Source organism: Papaver somniferum, unplaced genomic scaffold (assembly GCF_003573695.1).
Source record: "Papaver somniferum cultivar HN1 unplaced genomic scaffold, ASM357369v1 unplaced-scaffold_33, whole genome shotgun sequence".
NCBI classification, from domain to species: domain Eukaryota; kingdom Viridiplantae; phylum Streptophyta; class Magnoliopsida; order Ranunculales; family Papaveraceae; genus Papaver; species Papaver somniferum.
In genome coordinates, this window is record NW_020644373.1 from 4,055,680 (window position 1) to 4,082,060 (window position 26,381).

General features: G+C 40.1%; 2 protein-coding genes across 3 annotated transcripts; both read right to left on the minus strand.

The window, feature by feature from the left end:
• Window positions 1-16,499: 16,499 nt before the first annotated feature.
• LOC113342021 lies at window positions 16,500-17,327 on the minus strand. Its single transcript, XM_026586686.1, has one exon. The coding sequence runs from the start codon at window positions 17,325-17,327 to the stop codon at window positions 16,500-16,502; it is 828 nt and encodes a 275-aa protein (XP_026442471.1).
• A 5,605-nt stretch (window positions 17,328-22,932) lies between these two features.
• On the minus strand, window positions 22,933-25,021 carry LOC113341967 (manganese-dependent ADP-ribose/CDP-alcohol diphosphatase-like). Of its 2 annotated transcripts, none has more exons than XM_026586659.1 (2): window positions 24,686-25,021; window positions 22,933-24,081 (listed from the first exon to the last, which is right to left on the minus strand). In XM_026586659.1, the coding sequence occupies exon 2, from the start codon at window positions 24,063-24,065 to the stop codon at window positions 23,241-23,243; it is 825 nt and encodes a 274-aa protein (XP_026442444.1). In that variant the 5' UTR covers window positions 24,066-24,081; window positions 24,686-25,021; the 3' UTR covers window positions 22,933-23,240. The 2 variants fall into 2 exon arrangements, with proteins under 2 accessions (XP_026442444.1, XP_026442443.1); XM_026586658.1 differs by having other exon boundaries at window positions 22,933-24,231; window positions 24,686-25,014.
• Between the last annotated feature and the right edge of the window lie 1,360 nt (window positions 25,022-26,381).

The window sequence follows — 26,381 nt, forward strand, 5'->3', positions numbered from 1 at the left end:
AGAGGAAGAATGTGTTGAGAAAGCATGCCTAGCAACACAGTAGTGAGTGTTGACGAATTCACACGTAAGAGGAAGGATGTGTTGAGGAATCATGTCTAGCAACACAGTAGTGGTGTTGAAGAATTTGCACGTCTCAACACTAAGAGGAAGGATTTATTGAGGAAGCATGCCTGGAAACACAGTAGTGGTGTTGAGGAATTTGGACGTCTCAACACTAAGAGGAATGATGTGTTGAGGAAGCATGCCTAGCAACACAGTAGTGAGAGTTGAGGAATCTGCACGTCTCAATACTAATAGGAAAGGTGTGTTGAGGCAGCATGCCTGGAAACACAGTAGTGAGTGTTGAGGAATTTACACGTGTCAACACTAAGAGAAAGAATGTGTTGAGGAAGCATGCCTAGCAACACAGTAGTGAGTGTTGAGGAATTTACACGTCTCAACACTAAGAGGAAGGATGTGTTGAGGAAGCATGCCTAGCAACTCAGTAGTGGTGTTGAAGAATTTGCACATCTCAACACTAAGATATTTTAAAATTTATTGAATATGCCTAATAGATATAAAACATTTAGTTTAAGGATAGTTACTTAGCTCTGTATCCGCTAGGCATGTCCTTCGCGCATGATTGGGCTTTGGGTATTTTAGGCTCCCCCATGAGTGAGCAACATCAGGCGTTAATGATGACATCAGGATGATGACGGGTTGATAGACGGACAAAATTTTCCAGGTATTTGATGGGATGAAACAAAAGCTGGCCACAACTATGAACCTTGGATGGCTGCGATCACGATCCTTTACAGGGACGAGTGTGGTGGCTACGGGCACGAACCTTGGAAGAAGGAGTGTGGCGGCTACGACACTATCTTTGGAAGGAAGGAGTGTGGCGGCTACGACACTATCTTTGGCAGGAAGAAGTGGCGGCTACGGCACGATCCTTGGCAGGAAGGAGGCGTTGAAGCGGCTTCGGCTCTTGGAGAGGACGTTGAAGCTTATGGGGAAAAATGCATACGCTTCGTCTTCGTATCTTGGAGCGGCTTATGGAGTGAACGCTGAAGCGGAGCGGCTGCTGGAACGAACGTTGAAGCGGAGCGACTTCTGGAGAGAAAGTTGAAGTGGCTCTTGGAGAAAACTCCAGTGAGGGCGCTATTAACCCTTGACTTCGAAAAACGACTTGATACGATATGGCATATGGGAAGACGGCACAAATAGTGTTGGTCGGAAAGTCGTGTTTTTTTCTCATGGGAAGGAATACGTTTCTTCTGTTTGATTTTTCCTTGCAACTGTCAGAGCCTTGACGGTTACAATGTTGAATTCGGAGGCCGCGTCAACCAGCGTGTTGTTAAACTCGACATCCTTCAAGTGAACAGTGGTTAGGAGTTCCCAGTTCCATCTATCAATTGTGCTTTCCAGGAAAGGTTGAGGTTTGGGAACGGCTTCCCTGGCTGGAAACAACTGCTTTCCTTATGCAGTGTGGTTGAGGGCTGCGAATATGTCTTGACGCTGCGCCTTGGAGAAATATCGAATCTCACATAAATGTTCATCATAGACCGCACGATTTTGTGGGCGAAGTCCCCAGAAATCATGCAGCTTCTGACGGGAAGAGGGTGAACTCAGGAGAGTTGCTGATTTTCTTTGCCTCGATTTTGGAGAAGTCGTTCCTGATCTTCACGTGTGATGAAACTGGATTGCTGATTCCCTTTACTGGGCGTTCAAAAGCAACGCGGGCCTCTCCATCTGTAAACGCGCGTCTTGTTGAAGTGCCTGCGCTGGATGTTAAAAGTATTCTTTGTCAGCTCCATTTGGGGTTGACGTGACTCTTGTGGTGGCCGCTCCGTTAGTGTCTCGAGGAAAATAGGTATCTCTTTCTAAGTTGTAGCCATGTCTGCCTGAGCCTTACGAGAACCTTTTGTCTTTCCATCAAATCAACAGTGGTAAAAGGAAGTGTAACGCCTGAAGGGACATTTACGCGTCGCTGGTGTTGACAAGTGGCGTATCAATGCCATTGCAAGGAGCTTTAATACCGAGGATGATTTCAGTGCTAGTGTTTTCAGGGTTTGTTGCTGATCTGGACCTGAGTTCTACCATCTTGAGATCGGGGTTGAAAATTAAATTGGATATTGGAAATTGATATTGCAACCAAGAGATTAATCTCCATTGTGGTCGCCAATTGTTTGAGGGTGAAAACAGTTTCTGCTGTTTTTGATAATTTCTTGTGTGTGGATGAGAAACGAGTCTAGACCCTAAACAATTTACTGCATGGGAGTACTTTTGATTCGAGAGATCAATCTGTACAAATCTGGCCTAAACCAAGAAATGGCCATTCCAGGCTTACTTCAGTCACAAAGTGAAGGAGAAGGGTTGGTCTTAGGGAGGGAAGCGAAGAAAGTGTAGAGACCAGAATCGTTGATTCTGAAAGTGTGGTTGTTTATGACTTGTATCAGAAAGTAGAACTGGCTAACTGAATGAAAATCTATTAGGTGATTTCTGGATACTTTGTTGCTCTCCTAACCAAAACTTGTTGCCTGGTGGAAAATAGGTGAAACCTATTTATACAAGTCGTAATAAAACGTATCGTGGTCTCGTAGGAAATGGAAACGATTGAGTAGTGGAAGAGTGGAGTCACGTGTAACGTCGGGAATTATGTTTCCATAATGAAGGATCCGTTTACACCATTACTAACCGCCCCCGCTTTATGACACTTCCTTGTAACGGGCGTATTGCACGCCGCACTCTGTAAACCGCCAGACCAATACCCTGATGAGTATCCCCCAATTTGTAACATGTTTGATGCCTCGAGTGTTTTCGTGGAAAACATGTAGCACGTTACGTGTGGCAAGTTAAAATCAAGAGGCTTTCCGCAGTAAAATAGCATGTGATGCTAGTAGGATCGTTTTGGCTGGTCGCCTAAAACTTACATCTGTCAGAACTTTGATGGCCGAGATCGCATCTCATGAGGAAGGGCAGTCGTTGATTATGGATACCTTGTGTTGGCACCTTATAATGGCACAATGGTGTTTTGGTGTACGCCAGTGGCAATGCAGCATGGCTGCATGCCTCGTGCATGCCAGTAGCACGGTTTTGCAAGTGGCGCCTTGCGTAGCCATGGCCACTAGATTTAGGCGGATGGTCGCCTAAAACTTGCCACAAGCCTCCCATCTCAGTGGAGAACTAGGATGGATGAGATTGCATCTCATGAGGAAGGGCAGTCGTTGATTATGGCTACCTTCTGTCGGCGCCTGGCAACTTTGTCTAAATTGGGGTTTGGCATGCCGAAACCTTAATTAGCCAATGAGGCATGCGGCATGTGGCCGTGGATGGATGAGATGATTGACCCAAATTCAATATAAACCATTTAAGTTGGCTAGCCAAGTTGGATGGCTGAGATGATTCACATAAATTTATGTTAACTCATGAAATTTCGTAATCAGAAAATTCAGATGTGGGACCCTCACTAAAATCGTTGTAGAATTCTCGTACGAACTCGGATTTTGATGGTCCGCACCTTCATTCTGATCGTAAAAGAATTTCCTATCTTCCAACGTGGGAATATTTAGGTTTTGAGCTCGTATAGGAGGTGAAAACAGCATGACAGTAAAACTCAGGAAGAATTCAGATTGGATTCTGTCAGTTTTTCAACCACGAGCTAGCTCGCCTTTTGTGTTGTATCTCTTAGCTCGTTAGTCCGATTGATTTGAATTTTTAGTATGTTATGCTAGACATACATACGAAACTTTTGGTATGTAGCTCATACTAAAATTGTTTACCAAATGTTCCTAGTTGTTTTTAAAATATTTGGGAAGCCAATTTGGCATAGTGACCACTTGACGCAATTCCACCTCTTTTAATATTGTGCCAGGTTTAGAGCAACCTGATTGGTCATTAAAATAGAGGGCGCCGACCAAGTACGAGTGTGGCCACACTTCTGGCGTGTGGTAGGTTTAATGCGACCTGATTGGTCGATGGGGAATAAGGCCGGCAAGTATGGGCCCAGCCGCAACTCATGGGAGTGTGGCAGGTTTAAAGCGACATGATTGGTCGAGAAAGGAGTAAGGGATGGTTGGGTAGCATGGGGCGTGGCCAAGTGGCGCCGGCTGGCCTATGGCATGGCCACGCTTCCTCTCATTGTTGCTCCTACTCTGCGACTCCTTTGTTCTTTGCTTTCTGATTTTGGGTAGGACTTTGCACCTACTAATCCTGTGAGGATCAATTGCTTAGTCTGGGATTGTTGCTACATGCACCAGTCTGGATAAATTTCATGTAAACATATTGAGTTGCTCAATAAATACGAGAGGTTGAACACTCATCACTTTACATGGCTCCGTTTCTTTGCAGAGTGACGACACATTAAATGTGAGGTTTTACAATTTTAATCCTGAACTAAAAACCACCATCAATACCTTGTTTTGACAATATCTAGTAGAACCGAAGTTCTCTATAGATATAATTGTTTTGATAATATCTAGCAGAAACGAAATTCAATTGATATTTGATACTACATATCCTAGCAGAACAGACGTTCTCTTTAGGACTAAATAGAATATATCTTCTTAATGGTTCACAACAACTTCTTCTTCAACTCCTCAAAATCTTCAACCTTCGATTTGATCTTCAAAGTAACAATCTGCAAAAAAAAAACTTGATTCCTTATTGATTTGTCGCACAAAACGGAGTCTGTTAACAAAGGCAAATCAATGAATCTATCTTACGAATCCAGAAAAAACTTAGATCCGTAAAAACGTTAAATCTTTGATCTTGTTTGAGTGAGCCTTATGTCAGAAGAGAAGGTTCTCAAGAATAAACAGACTAGGTGCAATCAAAGATTCAACAATCGTTAGTCAACCAAATCAATAGAAAACAAAAGATAAACTGCAAATATCTAGTTTCCCACCAACGATACTAATAGAGCTTCTCAATCCCAAAGAAGACTTTAAACTGAGCGGCCGTAAGAGATTTCGCCTAATTAGGTTACTCTTCTCTCCGAATAGGCAACTACACCAGTAACAACACAACCGAGGTAGTTTGCTGTCACGAAGGATTAATTTGCTAGAGATGCAAACTTCAAGTATTTATAGACTAGGAAGTTTGGACACCAAGGAATTTCCAAAACCAAAAATATTCTCAAGATATTCATTAAAGCACAAATTCGGTTTCCATAATTTCTGGAAATGTTCTGTCTAAAAATAATGATCGAAATCTCTCAGAAATTCTTTAATTAGTAAATGCACATTACTAATTCTTATTTTCCTAAAAATAAAATTAAAAACCTTAAATAAAAGATTCTTAACTTATTTAATCTTTCGATTCTGGGATTTTCTTCCTTTAGCTATTAAGGAATAACTTTGCAAAATAAAAGATAAACATTATTGTACGATTATGGGATTTTCTTCCTCACCTTATACCCATACATAATCACAATAGCATTCAACCGATTATGGCGATGTCTTATCTACAAAGTTTAATGGTTAAGCAATAAACCTCGTATTATATTCCTTAATACTATGTCTAACTAGAGTGTAATCATGCTTCGCAGTTTTGTTTTCAATATACACGACTTGAAAGACACAAGATAGATATGGAACAAGTCAAGTCATAGTTACTAACATCAAGCTGAAGGATGATGTCTTTGTTGTCTTCAATCCATCTTCAGATCTTTGTGAGTAACTGGAGCACAATACTTATATCATTTCTAGTCTAACCTATCGAAGTTTTGTAGTTTACATAATAGCGACTCGAGTTTTGGAACTAAATATGACAACCAATCTTGACATACCAACGCTTGGTGGGTTCAACCGAGCAGTGCTCTAACAATCTCCCGCTTTGTCAATTTAGTGACAAAACTCTATTACATATGGAGATAAACGAATTACAAAAATAACTCATACTAATCTACATACGCTAAATTCACATTTCAACAACATAATAACCTGGAGATATTCAAACCATAAATGCCGTTGTTGACATTATAATAACAAAGCTATACTACTCCCCCTAAAGGTAAGATAGGTATATTTTCAATCCACACGTCTTTGTTATACCAATTAATATGATATGTTACTCCCCCTTAGTCTATGCTTTCACTCTTTCGTTTAGATAAACGTTTAAGCACCGATGTTCTTTTCCTTAGCGGTGCCAATCAATATAAAATCAATGCCAGTATCACTTGTTTATTCCATATATTTCTCCCTCTTTTTGTCACAAAATGACAAAGAAACGAAAAAATAAAGGACAACACGAAAAGAATCTTACCAATCTCAAAATAGACTTGCAACCTGTAGAGTTAGGCACGAGGGTTCCAGACACCATGCTCTGATAACCAATATCAAAACCGAAACTACAAGTAGTTTTATTTTGATATGTTATCAAGGAAACAATTTTCCGAAACAATTTTTCCACTTTAGTTTAGAAAACCAAAAATCAACTAAGCACCTTAGTTCCTTTGCTAAACCGATTGTACAAAAAGAATCGCTTATTCGATAAGATCAAAATAAAGATAACTCAATTTTCTCATCAAGTTCTAATTATCCATAAACTTAGACCTTTCAATTTTAAACAAGACAAGTACTAGGTTAGTTAACTAGTATTTCTTTTTAAGGCATTCGATTAGACTTGAATAACCGAAACCTCACTTCGATAAGTCTAACTAAGATCAGAATTAACTTAGTTTCTCTTATCCGGAATCGAATTGGACTAAACAACTCATCCCGTAAACCTTTTATTTCGTTAAGCCATAAAAATTCATACAAACCAAAATAAATCAACTTGCATAATTATTCACCTCAACCGGAAGCAATTGAAACAACATAGACATTAAAGCACCGCAATTGCACCGAAATTTTGTAAGCCTAAATAATTGATGCCACACAACAAAGCAAGATAACAATAGTTTTTCTTAATCGGAACCAATTGAATCACACATACATCCATACACACATAATGGAATAAACATCAATTGTACCGAAATTTTCTTAAGCAAAAGCAATAAATATATATATGAAATAAACTCAAGCTTTTCTTAAACAGGAAAACAATTAACTAACAACATTGTTACCTCAAATTTCGCATCTTCTTTTTCTCATTTTTTTTTTGTCATCCTTTCGCAAAGACAAGAGAACAGCAAAAGCAACTTTTACCAGAGAAAGGTTGAAATGGTTTTAACTATTACGCGCCAATAGTAATAAGCTAATACCAAAGACTCACATGTATACTATATACACAACTTATGAGAAATAAATTGATAATAGTATAACCGTGACTCACATATGGGATTAATTGTCATCATACTTTTATGATCATTTGATTAAGCAACCCAAAAAGTTAGATATGAAATACGCTAAATCAAAAGTCACAAAATCATTAAAAGGTAACCGTTTATGAGACCTATCTCATATAATGAGAACACGGAGATACATTCATTTGATCAAGAACGTTTAGCACAATATTATGAATGTCATGAGTATTGAAACTAATCATTCGAGTGTCATCATTGTGACTATCTTTTGATACCTTCCTGGTTGTCTTTAGAGAAGACTTTGGACTCCATTTAGAAATGGGTTTTACAGGAGCAACTTTGTTCTTCCTATTATTTCTTCCTGAAATCCAAGATGAATCTATTGAGGAAACATTAGGGTAACTGAACTTTTGAAAACTCTGAGAGTTAGCCTTTCTCCAATTTGGAACATCAGATCTGGTCTTTACAAAGTTATCTCTCCTTCTATTGTTTGAGCGATTCTGAGAAAACTTTGTAGAAGCCTGATAAGTAGACTTTGAACTATTATTATAATAATTCTTTTGCTCATTTTTAGGATAATGATGACCTAATTTAGCCAATTTTACGGAAACACGTGCATCTATGGTTTTCTCATTCCTTTTACGAAATCTGCAGCTCTTTTCCAAGTGTCCTTTATTTCCACAATAAGAGCAATGCTTAGTAACACATGAAACATGAGGCATAGTGTTACCTTGTTGTGGATTCTCTTTCATTGGAGTTTGACGGAATTTACGTTTTCCATCTTTTGCGGAAGATGAAGGTGCTACATATTTTTCTTTTATGGAAGAGCAATCTTTTGTGGCAACTTTTGAAGCAATTTCTTCAGCAGAGTCTTTAGGCTTTACAAAATTTGTCTCATGTTTAGCATTCAAAGTTTGTTTACCTTTGTATCCCAATCCTCGAGTGTCACGAGGAACTCTTGTTGATTTCAACATTGAGTCAAGTTATTTTGTGCTACTATCGAACTTTTTCAAGTCCGTTTTTAGACTCATATTCTCTTTCTCCGACATTTTTATTTTTTCGAGAGCATTATCTAAATCAACCTTAAATTTATCAATTTGAACTTTATAATATATTTCAGATTCGGTAGAATTACTTACCTTGGTGTTCTTTAGATTCTCCAACTTTGTGTGTATCTTCACTTCTCGATCATGACATTCTTCGATTTGATCTCTGTAACATTTCATGCATTCAAGATAATTACCAGAACCAATAATCTCTATATCGTTCTTCAATTCATCAAGTTCCTTTTTCAATCTTTTATTCTCTTCACTAAGATCACATTCAAGTTCCTTTAGCTCTGGAGTTACTTCAGTATCCTTTTCAGGTGTGCATTCAACAGTTGCATGAAAAGCTTTGTTCTCTTGATCCTTGGAACAATTAGAGCTATCACCATTATTTTGTTCTCTATTCTCTACACATTTCTGTGATTTTTGTGAAGCATAAGATGCATCGCTAGAAGAACTCATTTTCTTTTGTCTTAATAACTTTCTGAATTTTCGTGCGGTTGTATCGACACTACAATTCTCAGTTTGTGTCTTACAAGAATTTTCTGCCGAAGAACTAGTCTTAATTGCAGCTTTAAGGGTAATACCCTCTTCATTCTTGAATTGGTATTCAAGGTCAAAGATCTTTAATTTACCAACTAGAGCGCTTCTAGATAGTGTGGAAACATCATTAGCTTCCATGATGGCATGATTTTTAGATTCGTATCTTGGTGGTAAAGACCTTAGAATTTTACACACAATATCTTTATCAGAAATAGTTTTTCCTAAAGCATAAAAGGCATTCACTATTTCAGAAAGTTTTTGATCAAACTCATCAAAGGTATCGTCTTCATCCATACAAAGATTTTCCCATCTAGAAGATAGGGTTTGAAGCCTAGCTTCTTTTTTAGAGGCATTCCCTTCAAATATGATATTAAGAATATCCCAAGCCTCCTTTGATGTTTTACACTTGGTTACATGATGATGGAGGTCTCGAGTTACAACATGTATAATGGCGTTTAATCCATAAGAATTTTGCTTCGAAAGCAATTTTTCTTCATTATTGAATTCTTTCAATTCCTTTAGTCTAAACTCAGTGGTTGAGTTGTTGACCAGTACTTTTTGGTGTACATACCCATCAATAACTAAAACCCAAGTGTTAAAGTCATGAGCTTGAATAAAACACTGCATAGCCATTTTCCACCATAGATAGTTTGAGCCATCAAACCCTGGAGGTACGTTAACCGAATCAATTATCATTTGATTCAAAACTTTATAGGTTGGATCACACCAAACACTGATTGTTAGATCTTTTCGTGTTTTCCTGCTCTGATACCAATTAAAAAGGCGAGGGTACCCATATACACCACAATCTTTTTATTTGATCACAACCTATTCAATCTCTACCATGTATAAACCTCTTGAAGCAACAATCACTCAAGGAATATTTCAACACATTGTCCACTTGAAATAGGGTTAGTCCGAACTGGCCTAACACGTGAATAATTATATCAGACAAATGGAGAAATCCAATACACTTTGTGTGATCGTCTATGAATATGAAATCGAGAAAATACTACAACAAAGTGTTCACTTGATAACCGAAACCTTATAAGATAAATATCAAGTGCCTAGATAACGTACAAGTGTAATTACTTTAATTATAATATAAAAACAATTATAATGCAGAAATAAAGTAAAGCACACACCAGAATTTTGTTAACGAGGAAAACTACAATCTTGTAGAAAAACCCTGGGACCTAGTCCAGATTTGAATACTCAATGGATTAAGACGCTACAAAAAGTAAACCTGCAACTTCCTGTAGACACTACCAAGTAAACTTAAATCCTAGTTACTCAGCTTCAGCAATATCCTTGTTTTGACAATATCTAGCAGAACCGAAGTTCTCTATAGATAATTGTTCTGATAATATCTAGCAGAACCGAAGTTCTCAATAGATATTTGATACTGGATATCCTAGCAGAACAAGAGTTCTCTTTAGGACTAAATCTAATATATCTTCTTAATGGTTCACAACAAATTCTTCTTCAACTCCTCAAAACCTTCAATCTTCGATTTGATCTTCAAAGTAATAATCTGCAAAAAAAACTTGATTCCTTATTGATTTGTCGCACAGAACGGAGTTTGTTAACAAAGGCAAATCAAAGAATCTATCTTACGGATCTAGAAAAAAACTTAAATCCGTAGAAACGTTAAATCTTTGATCTAGTTTGAGTGAGCCTTATATCAGAAGAGAAGGTTCTCAAGAATAAACAAACTAGGTGCAATCAAAGATTCAAAAACTGTTAGTCAACCAAATCAATCGAAAACCAAAGATAAACTGCAAGTATACAGATTTCCACCAACGATACTAATAGAGCTTCTCAATCCCTGTTAATACATAAATTCTCGTTAGGTCCTACCCGTCCTATCTAGACAAATGACCTCACCTTTTCTAAGAATAGTAAGAGAGAGAGAGGGTCCCCCTTACATTGTACCTTGTCCTTCTTTTTTATAGACTTTCCAAAAGCTCCTTCCTTTTATGACATCATGCCATGTGTCCTAAACTCCTTTAATTACTATTGATGTCATTCATTCTCTAATAAAACCTTTTTCTTTGTCCTTTCCATTTAATAGGCATCTTCTTGGTGGACTTGGGCTTTAGTCCCAAAGTCCCCAGGTCTCATGTCGGGCTTGCCTCCCCTTTGGCGGTGCACTGGCCCGGCTAAAGAGGTAATATTTTTCATGTATCAACATTAGTCCCCTGCCTATTAGGTCAATTGCCAAATGACCCGATAGTCAAAGAGATCCTTTTGAGCGCCCTTCTCCACGATCCATAGACGTGGTGGATCTTTTTCTTTTGTCGGGTTAGCGGTCGTGGGAGACGTTCCAACTCCTTCGTCGTGTTAGGTTTTCTCTTTCCACTTTCTGACGGTTACCATTCCCCATGCATAACTGCCACGTCCAAACCCCAGGACCCTCTATATATAGGACTGCCAATTTGTTTTCTTTTCAATCTTAGCCTTTCTTCTTTTCTTCCAACACACCCATCCACTTTCCATGCCTAGCAGCTCTTCCAGTAGTTCTTCGTCCGAGGAGTCTAGTGAACCCGACCAGCCTAGGAACGAGAACCCTGACGAAAACGAGTATTCCGATCGGGGCGAGATCACCTGATCCACCCCGGCGGACGGTAAGTCATACACGATTGCTGAATTTACGAGTGGTCCTTCCTTAAAGCGCTCCCTGAGGCTAAGAGAATTCCGCGATGGTAAGCGCTTTTTCCCTCTAGATGACATCCTAGACTCTCGCCTTCTGAATGCGCCCGTACTTCCTTACCCTTCCGCTCCCGGATGTCTTTTGCGACCCGAGTCGGAGACCATGGACACCTTCGCATTTAGAACCGTGCCACGGATGGCCATCCATCGTGGAGACTACGATCATCTTGCCATCGACATTCGATCTAAATAGAAAACTCACCCGGTGTATCCGCATTGGGCCTCTCGTATGCGCTCCAACCCCAGTCATGTGGTTACTCTCCGCAAGGCAGGCATCAATGAAGCCATAGATTTGACTCTTAAGCGGGAAGTACATAGGTGCATTCGTGATATAACGCGGTTTTTCTGCCGTTGGGCTCCTCCCGTGCATACTCTCCTCACGGCATGGGGGGAAACCACCATCGTTTTAGAAGATGTCGTCGCTCTTACAGGGTTACCGATTCACGACAGTCATTCGTATGATGAGGCGGTTATCTTCGGAGCGCTGAATGACGAGGATAAAAAACTGTGTACCTATTTGCTAAAATGCAAAGATGACTCCCGTTGTGAACTAGTGCAGAAGAGCCAAGCGTCATTAGGACAAAGTGGAGACAGAGCGACCACGAGCACAGGTAGAAGGGGGCATCTTCGTCCACCTCGAAAGGAAAAAATAAGTGGGTGGAGAGGAAGGCTCCTCTTAAGCGCCCCTCTGGTGAGCGCCTGCTATCTATCTCTATCCATGCTTAAGAGGAAATTCATGGTCCATCGAATCCGACAAAAGTTGGTTCTGAATGGTCTGTTAAAGTTAACCGTCGCGCTTCTTTTTCTCTTTGGTTGAAATATTGGGCTCCCTAGATAGTGGATGGGAAAGCGCTCCCTCCTAAGCGCAAGGAGAAGAATCCCCGTGCGGAGCTAGCCGCCTTCATCTTGTTTTGGCTTTGCCATGACATATTTGAATACAGTCCCCAGGATACTATCAAGAGTGATCTCGTGCCACTGGCAGTGTTATTATCTCGCGGCGTCTCTTTTCTGCTGGTACTGATGTTCTTGGGTGGTTTGTACCGCCATCTCGATCTGTTTTGTCAGGATCTTCAAACGGTGGGTTTATCACACAAAATCGAGACATATATCCCGGCTTCTTTTATGCAGGCTTGGTATTGGGAACATGTTCCTCCGTGCGCGCCTGAGCCTAACGAACTCGCAGTTCACCGTGAAGAAGATGTGGAGCAGGATGATGGTTCGGTCAAGAAGCTACCGTTACTTACGGCTAACCGCGGATGGCCCTTTGGAATTTGAAGGGTAAAGTACCCCAGGGCGATCTTGGTAAACATTTATATGTGGCCAAGGATTTCGAGCCATTCCCCTATCAAAACGGTCGATCAGGTCCGGCACATTATGATTTCGTTGCCCCCTTTGACGTGGAATAGGACTCGACAAAGATTTTGTCAGAGGCATATTTTGATTCAGTGATAGAAGTGTTGCCTGGTTATCTTCCTGGTTTCTATACTGGAAAGTTCGTCGCCGTGTCTTACAATCCTGATCGCGCGGCTCGGCAATTGGGGTTCGACCAAGGGGTTCCTCATAGGTTCCCCCTCCGGAAAATTCTAGAATCGAAGACATTGTCGCTAGCTTCAATTGTTACGTCTTCAAGTAGGCGACCCGTCTCTCTGATCGCGGGGTCAATTTTTCGTTCAAACAGCCTATTTCTGCGCGGCCTTTGGCGGTTACTGAAGGGGCCCACAAGTATCATGACTTCATTCGGCGCCGAGCTTTGAACTTCCTTTTACGCGAATCATCTCCTTCTCGTGACTTGAGCGTTCAAGATCTTCGGGACCTCCACGCTTGTGGCCGAATCAAACTTGATGATGTCGTAGTTGCCGAGAATCACCTAGTTCCAACTAACAAAGGTCGCTCGGATCCTGTGGTGACCTCTTGGGCCCCGCCTGAGGGTCATGATCCCGTGAAGCCAAAGAAGGGGTCGTTTTATGATCGCAAGCCTCCGTGGTTAAATGTGAAGCCGCCCGTAGGTCCCTTAGCGTCACAGGTATTTTCCATTTCCTTTTCCTTGTATTGTTGTTATTTATCACTTTGTTCCTCCTTTATTTTATTTTGATGAGTTGGGCGGAAGAAATCACTTCCCCAGGAGACTCCCCCTGCCAGTCGCCTAGGGTGGAAGCCCTTCTCTTATGTAATAGAGGAATACTTGAACATGCCTGAGTGTGATTGGACTGAAAGTAGTCTAAAGAAGAAAGCTAGGATAGAAGCAAACCAATCGCCTGCTCCACGCCCTTGTTCCTCTGCTAACACCGCACCCTTACAGTCCGACTCCTTTATTCGTGGATCAGTTGAGGAGTCTAGGGGTTAGCTTTCCCTCAGGGTCTGATTGGGTGTCGCTGCGCCTTCATGTAACATTAGTTCACCCCCTAAGGGCTGAAACCGTTCGTGGGAGGGGAAACCTCTAGTATCTTCTAGTGTCGTGCTGCAATCGAGGAGCCCTTCTGGGTCTAGTCGGTCAGTTTTTAGTGGGTCCTCATCCCACGTGGCATTAACCGTTGATGATCCTGCAGGTAATTCCCTATTTAATATGTGTCTTTGTTTTTGTTATTCTTCTCTATTTGCCTTTCTCTCCTTTCTTTTCTTATAAATTTAAGTTGTCTTTTTAATGGTGCTCATTTCTCGTTTTTCAGGCTCCGCTGGTAGCTCTGAATCGTCTTCTAGTTCCTATGTGTTTCGTCCTAAGGCTGCTGATACTCCGCTAGGTTCGTCGATTCTCGAGGTTGGTTTTCCCTTCCTTTTTTTCGTTCTTTCCTCCTCCCCCTCTTTTTTTTTGACATGTTGTCGCTGGTATTAGGATATGAGTAAGAAACGAAAAGAAACCACGAGACCCAATATGGATGGTACCAGGCGCGTGGTCCCAAGCGGCGAGGGATCCTCTAAGAGGACTAAAGTGGATGACGGCGACTCCTCCATTCATTCGGAGAAGCAGGCCAATGCTCCTACGGCTGATATACCAACCACCCCTGCTGTAACAAAAGATTCCGAGAATGTACGGTTTCGTTTCCCTTTGGTAGTGAGCGCTGTCGAGGCTGGAGTAGACCCTGCTACCCATACTCTGGTTCACGGCTTCTGGGTGCCGACAGTTTATGTTGCCGCCTATAGGGATATTGTTGAGCATGGTGGCGGTCATATGGCGAAAAAGGGTCTCTTGGATGTTCCCTTTGTGTGTTATATGATTAGAAACCTCTTGGAGATCGCGGACTGCCTTACTCGTGTGGGAGATGATCCTATTGACGCAGCAACTTTACGTAGCTGGGAGGCTGCTGTGCAATCTGTGCTTAATGTTAAGTTCCCGGTGCAGTGGTTAGAGGAACTGCTGGTGAAGGTGAAGGGCCGGAATGATCCTCGTAGCCGGCTCACGAGTCAAATTTCTCAGTTTGAGGAGGAGTTGAAGAAGCTCTCGGGGACAACTTCTAGGAAGAAGGAGGCATTGGATTTATTGCTTGCTGATGTTGGAGTGGCTACTGATCAGGTGTTGCGAGCAGAAGCCGCTAAGGCAACTGTTCGAGCTGCGCTTGAGGAGAAACGACAGGAGCAAGAGCGACTCTAACCAGCTTAAAGCGCTCTGTCCCTGTGCCAGTTCTTTTTGTTTTCCTTTGTTGGGCTTGCTCTTAAAGCGCTGTGATTGTTATTTGTTTGTCTTTATGTTGTGGGATATTGTGGTATTTGACTGTCTCTGTTACTAGTATTTCATTATCGTATTCATTGGGTATGCCGATTGTCAGATGATTATACTCCTCCTTCCCTTCATGATCGTATTTATTATTAGTATTTTATATATATTTAGCCGGGTAATCCAAACATTGTCAATTGCACCCAATTCTCGCCAATTTACTCAACGGGGGTATTGCTCGTGGTAGGTAAGGATGATACGCGCCTGTTTATTCGTGAAACGCGCCCGGCATCCCTGGGATCCGGGTGCGTTTTTTCATCCGATTATCCATCTTCAGCATTTTCAAGGGCTGCTTCCCAGTTTGGTAGTCGATCAGGCGCCTTTGGCATGGCCAGGGCCTTTGTATATCCACTGGTTGATCAGTCGTTTTTTACAGGATGTGCGAGGACAAGCTGTACCTATTCTTTTATTTTAGTTCAAGAGGGTATTGGGTTGAGTGGGTGTTTGAGAAAACGTACGAGTGCCTTCGGCTTCTCTTGGTTCCTTTGCGCATCGCCTGTCGACTAGGCGCCTTTGGCATTCCAGAAACTTATGTGGGTTTGTCAGTCAATCAGGCGCCTATGACTACCTTGAGACCTTTTGTCAGTCAGCTATGCGCTCTTGGCATCCTTGGGACTTTTTGTGAATTCATCAGTCGATCGGGCGCCTTTGGCTTTCCGAGACCTTTTGTTAGTCAACCAGGCGCCTTTGGCGTCCCTGAGACCTTTTATGAATTTGTCAGTCGATCGGGCGCCTTTGGATTTCAGAGACCTTTTGTCAGTCAACCAGGCTCCTTTGGCATTCTTAGGACCTTTTGTGAATTTGTCAGTCGATCGGGTGCCTTTGGCTTCCCGAGATCTTTTGTCAGTCAACCAGGCGCCTTTATCATTCCCAGGACCTTTTGTGAATTTGTCAGTCGATCGGGTGACTTTGGCTTTCCGAGACCTTTTGTCAGTCAACCAGGCGCCTTTGGCATTCCCACTACCTTTTGTGAATTTTCCAGTCGATCGGGTGCCTTTGGATTTCCGAGACCTTTTGTCAGTCAACCAGGCGCCTTTGGCATTCCTGGGACATTTTGTGAATTTGCCAGTCGATCGGGTGCCTTTGGCTTCCCGAGACCTTTTGTCAGTCAACCAGGAGCCTTTGGCATTCCCATGACCTTTTGATATATTTGCTCGTCGGAATTTGAGAAGGAAAATTTTCTTACCACACGGAAGTGTTTACAACTTGCGTATGTAACCCATATTCCGCATCTCTCTCTTTTTTTTTTCTTTTTTTTTTAGGGTTAGTGGCGAGGGAACGGGTCGTATGTAATCGTTTGTCTTGTTGTCTCGAGTTTTCCAGCCGCCCGCTTGCGTTCAAATATGCTCTGAATGGCGAAACATTCCTCCGTTGGGTGCCCCATCCTTCCGTGATAGTGGCAGTATTTGGATGAGTTTTTATCCATTTTGTTGATATCCACTGTGGTCGGGGGTAGCTGAATTTCTCCTTCAGCGATCCATTGGTTCAAGAATCTAATTGCGCGTTCTTTGCCGCAAGGAAGAGGGGGTGGTGTTTTATAATCGCGTCTACTTCCTCCGTTTCTCCCTCGGCTTCTGCCATTGATCTGGGGTTGGTCTCTATTTTCCTTACTAATATTAGGTCTTACATTGTGTGGGGCTCCTGACGCGGTACTGACCGTAGTGCGCCAAACAGAATCTGTGGGTGCCTCTTCTATGCAATCGGCGATCCTCTCACCTGCTTCTTCTAACTCTACGAACGTATGGAATATGAAATTGATTAAACTCCCTCTAAAAGTCGGGGTCATTCCTTGTACGTAGATTTCGACAAGCGCCTCCTCGTTGATTTCTTCATGGCAGTCCAATGTCAAGCGTCGGAACCGTGAAATGTATTTTCCTACTTCCTCACCTATTCGTTGCCCGCTCTTGCTCAGATCTATCGTCGTGATCTTCTTTTTATCCGAGTAAAACTTCCCGAGAAAGAGCGTAGACAGAGTTTGCCAGGAGTCCACGCTTTCCTCCTTTAGGTTGTCATACCAAGTGAACGATGTGCCCGTGAGCGACTTAGGGGATTCTTTTAGGCACAATTTTCCATCAATAGCCTTGTCGTTCATTGTTGATAGGAATCAGCTGAGGTGCTCTCGCGCATTTCCTTGGCCTTCATACATTTTGAACTTCGAAGATGTGTAATCTTCGAGGTAAGCATATTCCCGGATGTGCGCGGGATATGGGCTATTCACGCGGCAATGATTATCTTGTTTTACCACGTGATAGTTTTGCTCCAGGTGCTTGGTTATTTCTTTTTGCGATGTTACTGTCGTCTCGTAACCTTTGTGTTGTGCGCTCTCTATTGCCTCTTCAGACGTACGTTGTCCTGCCACTACTGCATGTGTTATCCAGTTTTCAAGCTCTCGTCTCCTTTGTGCGCGCTCGTCCAATTCTTCCTGCATGATTTGCAGAGTGTATGATACGAGTTTCGCTAGCCGGGCTGCTTGCTCGTTCTTCTTCTGTGACGTGGTCACCTCTTTATTTTGGGATCCCCGGTTTACCGATTGCTTGATAACACCCAGGATCGGAGTTTCTTCCTCGCTGTGATCATCCTCTATCGTCACTTCGTCAAGGATAAGAGGTTGATTGGCCGTTTGGTTTCCTGTCGTGCCCGAGATAGCGCCTTCTAGGTGTATCATGGTGAGTTAGGCACGAGCCTCCGGGTGTGGTCGCCAAATGTTAATACCCAAATTCTCGTTAGGTCCTACCCGTCCTAGCTAGCCAAATGACCTCACCTTTACTAATAATAGTAAGAGAGAGAGTCCCCCCTCCATTGTACCTTGTCCTTCTTTTTTATAGACTTTCCAAAAGCCTCTTCCTTTTATGACATCATGTCATGTGGTCTAAACTCCTTTAATTACTATTGATGCTATTCCTTCTCTAATAAAACCTTTTTCTTTCCCATTAATTCCCCTCTTGTCCTTTCCATTTAATAAGCATCTTCTTGGTGGATTTGGGCTTTAGTCCCCACGTCTCATGTCGGGCTTGCCTCCCCTTTGGAGGTGCACTGGCCCGGCTAAAGGGGTAATATTTTTCATGTATCAACAATCCCAAAGAAGACTTTAAACTGAGCGACCGTAAGAGATTTCGCCTAATTAGGTTACTCTCCTCTTCGAATAGGCTACACCAGTAACAACATAACCGATGAACTTTGCTGTCACGAAGGATTAGTTTGCTAGAAATGCAAACTTCAAGTGTTTATAGACTAGGAAGTTTGGACACCAAGGAATTTCCAAAACCGAAAATATTCTCAAGATATTCATTAAAGCACAAATTCGGTTTTCATAATTCCTGGAAATGTTCTGTCCAAAAATAATGATCGAAATCACTCAGAAAATCTTTAATTAGTAAATGCACATTACTAATTTTTATTTTCCTAAAAATAAAATTAAAATCTTAAATAAAAGATTCTTAACTTATTTAATCTTTCGATTCTGGGATTTTCTTCCTTTAGCTATTAAGGAATAACTTTGAACAATAAAAGATAAACATTATTGTATGTGTTGAAAGTATGTCGACATCTTTACACATTAACCAAATATATTTCGGTATCTCTAATATTTCTAGAATAATAGAAAATTCGAAAAGATATTTTTGGATAATTTTTTGTGTTAAAAACACAAACCGTGCTAGGATTTGATTGAGACTTTTTGTGGCCGATTGCACGTGTTCAGAGGATCGGTTCCCCTTTGTTGCACATGTCCATAGGATCGGTTCTCACATATTTATGGTATCTAACTTGTATGTGTTGCACATGTTCATAGGATCGGTTCCCCTTTGCCTAAAAACGTGTTGCACATGTCCATAGGGATCGGTTCCCCTTTGCTGCACCTCATACAAGGATCGATTACCCTTTGTGAGAGATTGCACCTCTTACTAGGATCGGTTCCTCTTTACCCAGATTCGGTCATACACAATCACAAACTCGATCATACCATCTCAGGTGATTACTTAAGATCGGTTTCACTAATAAAAGTCATACCAATACATAAGTCAGGCCTTTGTGAATAGTTTTACCAAGAACACAAACAAGTCATGAGCGGTTATACTAAATCATACATATTGGCTGTTCACAAGATATGCAATGAATAACAATCCCAATAACGCCTGGCGATTTCCTTTTCGATTCATAAACAAGTTTATGAACTTACTTCCTTAAAACACATGTAAAACATTGTTTCCTATTATGAAATCCTCACCTTATACCCATACATAATCGCAATAGGATTCAACCGATTATGGCGATGTCTTATCTACAAAGTTTAATGGTTAAGAAATAAACCTCGTATTATATTCCTTAATATTATGTCTAACTAGAATGTAATCATGCTTCGCAGTTTTGTTTTCAATATACACGACTTGAAAGACACAAGATAGATATGGAACAAGTCAAGTCATAGTTACTAACCTCAAGCTGAAGGATGATGTCTTTGTTGTCTTCAATCCATCTTCAGATCTTTGTGAGTAACTGGAGCACAATACTTATATCATTTCTAGTCTAACCTATCGAAGTTGACTGTAGTTTACATAATAGCGACTCGAGTTTTGGAACTAAATATGACAACCAAACTTGACATACCAACGCTTGGTGGGTTCAACCGAGCAGTGCTCTAACAGTCACGTCACCAATAAATAATTCGTCGAATTGAGCAATGCTTACTCAGTCGCTCGAATATTGATCCAACTATCAATATTCAGTAATTCGTCGAATTGAGCAATACTTGCTCAGTTGTTCGAATATTGATCCAACTATCAATATTCAGTAATTCGTCGTACTGAGCAATACTTGCTCAGTTGCTCGAATATTGATCCAACTATCAATATTCAGTAATTTATCGATGCTCAGTTGCTCGAATTTACAATATTTGCTCAGACGAGCAATATCTAAGAACGTCTAACATGTTCAATCCACAAATCATTGAGCATTCGATCACTCATGCTCGATTCAACAAAACTTAGACTCATTGTCTAATAGTCAACGACTGACTAATCAAATACACGTCTTCCTTGTAGACTCCACATTCGTGAGACATCAATCACGTCATATGGGGGGATATTACTTAGACTTTTGGTCTGGCGGCCTACGACACGTGTGTTCATCCACGATGAAAAATGTGAGTAAGTCGTGCAAACGGTTGAAGGAGTTAGCAAAGTAGTGGGTGGACGATCAACCAAGTCTCCACACGACACGGAATTGGTTTTACCATGATCTCCCACTTTCCCACTCTTCCGCTCATGAAAGCGTCACACTTATTGGGATCAATGTGTTCGTTGTTCTGACAATATAAATAGGCTCTGAATCAATGACTGAAAGGACATTCGATTTTTAACAATCATCAATCGTCTACACACAAGTCTCAATCAAACTTATTTACACATATTTGCAGAAACCTTCAACACATCCACAATCCATCATTGATCCCACAATTGTCAGCTTCCCTCCTACAGATCAACCCATCTCCCTCTTTGTGACCGAATTGACTCTGGAACAGCCATTGACTTGGCTTAGGCCGGAGTCCTACAGATTGATCTCTCGAACTCAAAGCACTCCCGTGCAGTGCATCTGTGTAAGGTTAAGCAATTTGCTCGGTTGAGGAGTCTTGCTCGAACCGTCATCTCTTCATTTCCCTAAAAAAACAGCAAATCGTTTTTCCCCATCTACAACTGTCTCACACAAATCATGTAAGATGTTACAAGGCGATTTTCACATGATCCTCTTTTGACTTTCGTCAAGAATATAAGATGAACTTGGTTAAAGCGAAAGCGTACCAACACATATTTCGAGAAAATATGTAAGCGAGTTAAACTCAGGTCGAAATATCAAATGTGTATAATTGAAGTCTATATAGCTATACGATTTTTGTCTCAAATAGGAGATAAAATAGATAGACTTTTGAGTGATAGATGAGTCCAAGTCTCCACATACCTTTTGTTGATGAAGTTCCACAAGCTCCCCTTAGTAGTTTTTCGTCTTTGATCTATGAATGTCGTGAAGTCTAATGCTCCACTACACTTTCTATCCTAATCCGAGACTTAGCTATAAGTAGACTAGAAATCAAAACTTATAGTTTTGAAAACTAAACTTGACAACAAGCTTGAAATAGCAACGCTTGCGAGTTCGACCGAGCAGTGCTCTAACATTATCGAGAAGGATAGTGCCTTAAATATCAGTCTTCAGGATTGGGTCACTAAGTGGATTTCAGATGATAATTTGAAAGAGAAGGCAGGGGTTGTTTTTTCAATTGCCTAGAGCATATGGAAAGATAGATGCTCTTGCGTCTTCCAAGGAAAAACTTTAAATCATCATGCCACAGCTAGACAAGCACTTAAGCTAGTCAATGACACGGAGTTGTATTTGAGTAATACAGAATCTTAGGAAACTATTAGTTCAGTTCTTGTAGAAGAAAATAATCTCTCAACAGTCATAAGCTCATAACCAACTGATTGCTATATTATTTTTAGTGATGCTGCTTTTGATAAGAATTCTAACTTATCGGGAAGTTGATTGGCTATGAATGATACTGCAGGTACTTTCCTTGGATGCAAAGTCAAAGCAGGGACTGTGAGGAGTGTAGAGGAAGCTGAAAGTCTCGCCTTATTGGAAGTTGTAATGTGGGCTAAGGAAAAAGGACCGAAGAAAGTGTGCTTTGTCAGTGATGCTAAAACAGTCATTGACTCTTTTAATTATAATAATTTTGGTATAATAGCTCAGTCTTAGATGACTGTAAAACAATTATTTCTAGCTTTTATTTTGGCAAGTTTGAATTCTTACACAGGAACTATATTGTTCTTGCTGATCAAGCAACAAAGTTTAGTATAAGGTTTAGAAACTCAGGAAAATGGATGGGAAATCTCCCTGAATTTCTCAGCTCTGTAATGTAATCCGATTCTTTCTCAACAAAAATTCTTTTCTAGCAAAAAAAAAAATTAAAAAGAAAAATATATATAGAGAGAGAGCAACCAACTAGGCTTTTCATACCCTTTACTCTTCAATTTACTTCATCGCAAATCAAACTGACTGGACTCATTGTAACCATAATCGGTTCACAGTGAAACTTAAAATCAACACCCCTGTGGACATAGGCATAACCGAACCACGTAAATCATATGTGGCATTTAGGTTACGGTTGCACTTAGCACTTACATTACGGTTGCACTTAGCACTTACATTATCTTGGTTTATATTGCTTATGGACGCATTGTAAAACTCACTACTTCGATCTTACTACTAATATTAACTTGAGTGATTGCTGGATTTTCAGTAGTCACAAGATTCTTATTGGAGAGCATGTTCGAAAAGAAACAGGTACACAGAAGTACAAATTGAGTAGCCAATACTAGTAGACGATTGGTAAAACAATTACACTGTGAGCAATTTCGTAGGTGCGTCTATATGCTGCCGTGAACCTAGAAAGAAGATCAAGAATACTGAGGGGGAAGCATAGGAACATGCCGATTGGAAAACATTTTCGCACTTGAAACACCACACACTGATCGTAATTTAAACAGGTTTTTTTGCATTCTTCTGTCTGGGAAAATTAGCTAGCAACATAAGTTGAACAAAAATAACAGCTTCAGTGAATTGCAATGTTGTTTTAAATAGGAAATCCTCCTAAAAATATCATAACTATGCAATTTTTTGTTCAAGGCAAACAATTCTAAAAGAAAAGATGAAAGACACAGACATTAAGGTATGCATATCTCACGTAATAAGCTATAATTACATGGTGGTATTATTGGCTCATTGGCACTTGAGAATAGAATTGCAGACCACCAAAGATATGAAAGGACATCAAATTTGTACATTTCAATTTTGAACATCATTCTACCTCTGTAATAACTTTCAATGTCATCTATATGTAATTGTGGAGCTATTGATACCTATGCAAATTCAGTCTCTCTCTTTCTCCCGTTTTTCCAAGGATTCAAACTAGTTAAATGAAAATGATTATGCTAATATTTCCACTGTGGAGGTTTCTTTACGAATTGAAAACCATTTCAGTACTACGCATCCGATCCATACCCAGAAGACATAATCTGTCATCGTAGACATCCACGTATCCAAATGCATCTGAGCCTGGTGGACACTCTAGTGCAGCTTCAAGAACCCTATGGTGAATCCCATATGAATCGATATAGTATCCACCTTTGTGATCGTGACCTGCTAAGCATACCTTCACACAGTCATATTTGTGAATAATTTCCATCACTTCATCGTAATTCCAGCAAAGTGCTGTCTTGCTTGATGCACCAGGATCTAAGGGCATGTGGCAACATACAACAACCTTCTGTCCATTCTTAGTAGCATCCTGAAGTATCTCGTCAAGCCACTTCAACTGTCCTTCGCTGATACCCCCATTAAACTTCAGGAACCTTCTCTCAAGTCCCACTAATCCAGATGGACTGTTTTTATCTGTATTTGGATTCTTCTCTTGCAGAATCTTCAAGGCCTGCAGTGTTTTTGGATGATCCTGCGGCCAACCAATGGCACTGATGTCATACCCATCTAGAACTACAAATCTGTACTCTGGGGTCGGAGAAAAGTCATAGTATGCAGAACCATCCAAAGTTGGAATCTTCAATAAAGGAAGTAGGTCCTTGCGAGGAAGATTGTAAAGACAATGATTCCCAATCATGTGGTGGACAGACCCATTGAATTTCTCGAATTCAGAAACAACTTTCTCAACAGCCTTTAGAGAATCCTCTTTGGGGCAATAACCATCAACTATATCTCCTAGATTGACTGCAAATTTGAATTTACCTGGGTTGTTCCAATTTCTAACTGCCCTTTGCAGAACTAACATGCTGTGCCTGTAATACCTAGGAACACCAAGGTAGGAGCGACCATCAGGAATATCAGCATACTGGACATCGGAGATGACTCCAAAAGAGAAAAGTGGTTGCTTCCCTTGCATTGGTCTATCAGAATCGAAAAGGCTACGTGTGTGTATAGCTACCGAGTATTTATTCCTATTGAACAACACACAACAAACAGTCAAATAAACTAGTATCAAGATTCTTGGCTCCGATGTAAGATTCTGTTTTTTCTTTTAGCTTATGCTTTTCATTTCCTTGAGAAAATATCGTGTTTTTTTTTCCCAAAGATAACTCAGCAGAAACTAAAACAACTAAGCTAAACAGAAACCCTCCTATGAAAACCCAAAATAAAATCAAAATCCTACTAAAATAAGAGTTTAAACATTACACGTCTAGCAATCCTAATAACTAAAGGTATTTGTTAAGACAGAAGGTCTATGATAATTGTTGAACTGTACAAGGACACCCTACATTCAATCCTCACTACACATTATTCATACAAAATTCACATTGAAATCAATTTTAGACAAATAAATCTTCCTAATTGATTAGAGCATTATCATAGTTAAGAAATTGCAAATTAATGGGGGGGAATCTGATAACTTACTTGTTTTGTAACCTTACTGAGATGAATTTGGGATAGAAATTGATTTTCAGATCGAGAAAGAGATTGGAGAAATGGGTTTAATAGAATTGATATTTTTATAGGTAATGAGAAATGGGTTTAGAGACGAGAGGGGTGAGAGATTTCAGTTTTAAGCAAATAAAAAATTCTAATTGTTCTGGGAAATAAAAACTCCTCAACACTCAATTTCATGCTCAAAAGCTCCAAATACGTTTCCTCACCCTTATTAGTTTTTTAATACTTTTGTTGTTTTAAATGTGAAAGGAAAAGAAAAGTTTTTTTTTTCTTTGTTTTGATCAATAAGTAAAAGAAAAGTTACGAAAAACTATACGGAGCCTAGCAAAATTTACATAGTTAAAAGCTATTCTAGCTAAGAAAAAAAATTACCAATGCTAACATTTAGATTTTTGTTAAAGGGAGAATAAAAAGTGATCCGAAGAGAGTGAAAATCATAATCGACTCATTGATTTTGTCAATTTGGTAATTTTATTTGACTAGGACTTAAAAACTCTTGGTTACACAAGCCGTGTAGGCACGCTAACTATCCAAACGCATTTGTTAATTTATTTGACCATCTCTGTACCTCCATTACTTCGCCTACCACCACCACCACGTTCTGTAGTTCAATCCCTAGTTAGCAATTCGTGATTCGGCAAATATAGGGAACAACGTACGTACGGGTATTATTCGGATTAATAAAAGTCGAGATCGGTCAAAAATGCGGTCAACAGTTCGTGATTCGGCAGTAATTCGAAACGGTATACGTACGTATATCATTTGTTTTAGAGATATGAATTCGTTACACAAAATTCGGCTCATATATATATAATAAGTTGACTAACATTTCTAACCATAACATACTATTTTTTATATATTACTAGGTCTCAACCTGTGCCGTAATGGCACGGGTAAGGATATGTGTTTCAAATGTATCCATCGATCCATACATGTCGTGACTGTCTGAGAAGAATCGAACTGATCGATCCAGGTCTAAATGTTTTGAGGAGTTGGTTAATATACATGTCCTTATCCTCAAATATTTTAATGTTGTGTATATAAGTCATACAACCCTTTGGGACAAACATAGATAATCGTTAAAGCAAATCCTATGGGAAGTAGAACACTACTTCGTTAACTACTTCAAAGAAATATCATTAAAGGTCATTCACCAAACTTGTAACAAAACTAAAAACACCTTAAATTACCTTAAAATCAATTAGATTAATCTTGCGAAATTTGTTACCATTAGAATTTAATTTTTCTCTTTGATATAAATTGTTGGGTTCCCAATTTACAATACATTTGTATTTATTCATTTTCCTAAAATTTATAATAACATTTAATTCTTGATCCATTTATTTTCTTGTCTCTTTACCTATTATCATGAACTATTTCTCAAGCATGCATAATTACACAAGTCAGGGAGAAATGACAAAAACAGAAATCATGAAAAAAAGGGAATAAAGAGAGATGTGAAAAACTGAATCGATTATAATTAATTCATACGTAGCGTTGCATAATCCCATGAAGTAGGGAGAAATAATGACAGAAATCATGACAAAAAAGGAGAATAAAGAGAGGTGTGAGAAACTGAACCGATTACAATTAATTCGCGTGTAGCCTTGTGTTGGGTCAATTTTTTTAATGGTTTCATTTTTCTTCCTTCCCCTACCCGGAA

Excerpts from the sequence above, each read along its gene's own strand:
- LOC113342021 (XM_026586686.1), bottom strand. The coding sequence starts at position 17,327 with ATGAACGACAAGGCTATTGATGGAAAATTGTGCCTAAAAGAATCCCCT.
- LOC113341967 (XM_026586658.1), bottom strand. The coding sequence starts at position 24,176 with ATGCAAGGGAAGCAACCACTTTTCTCTTTTGGAGTCATCTCCGATGTC.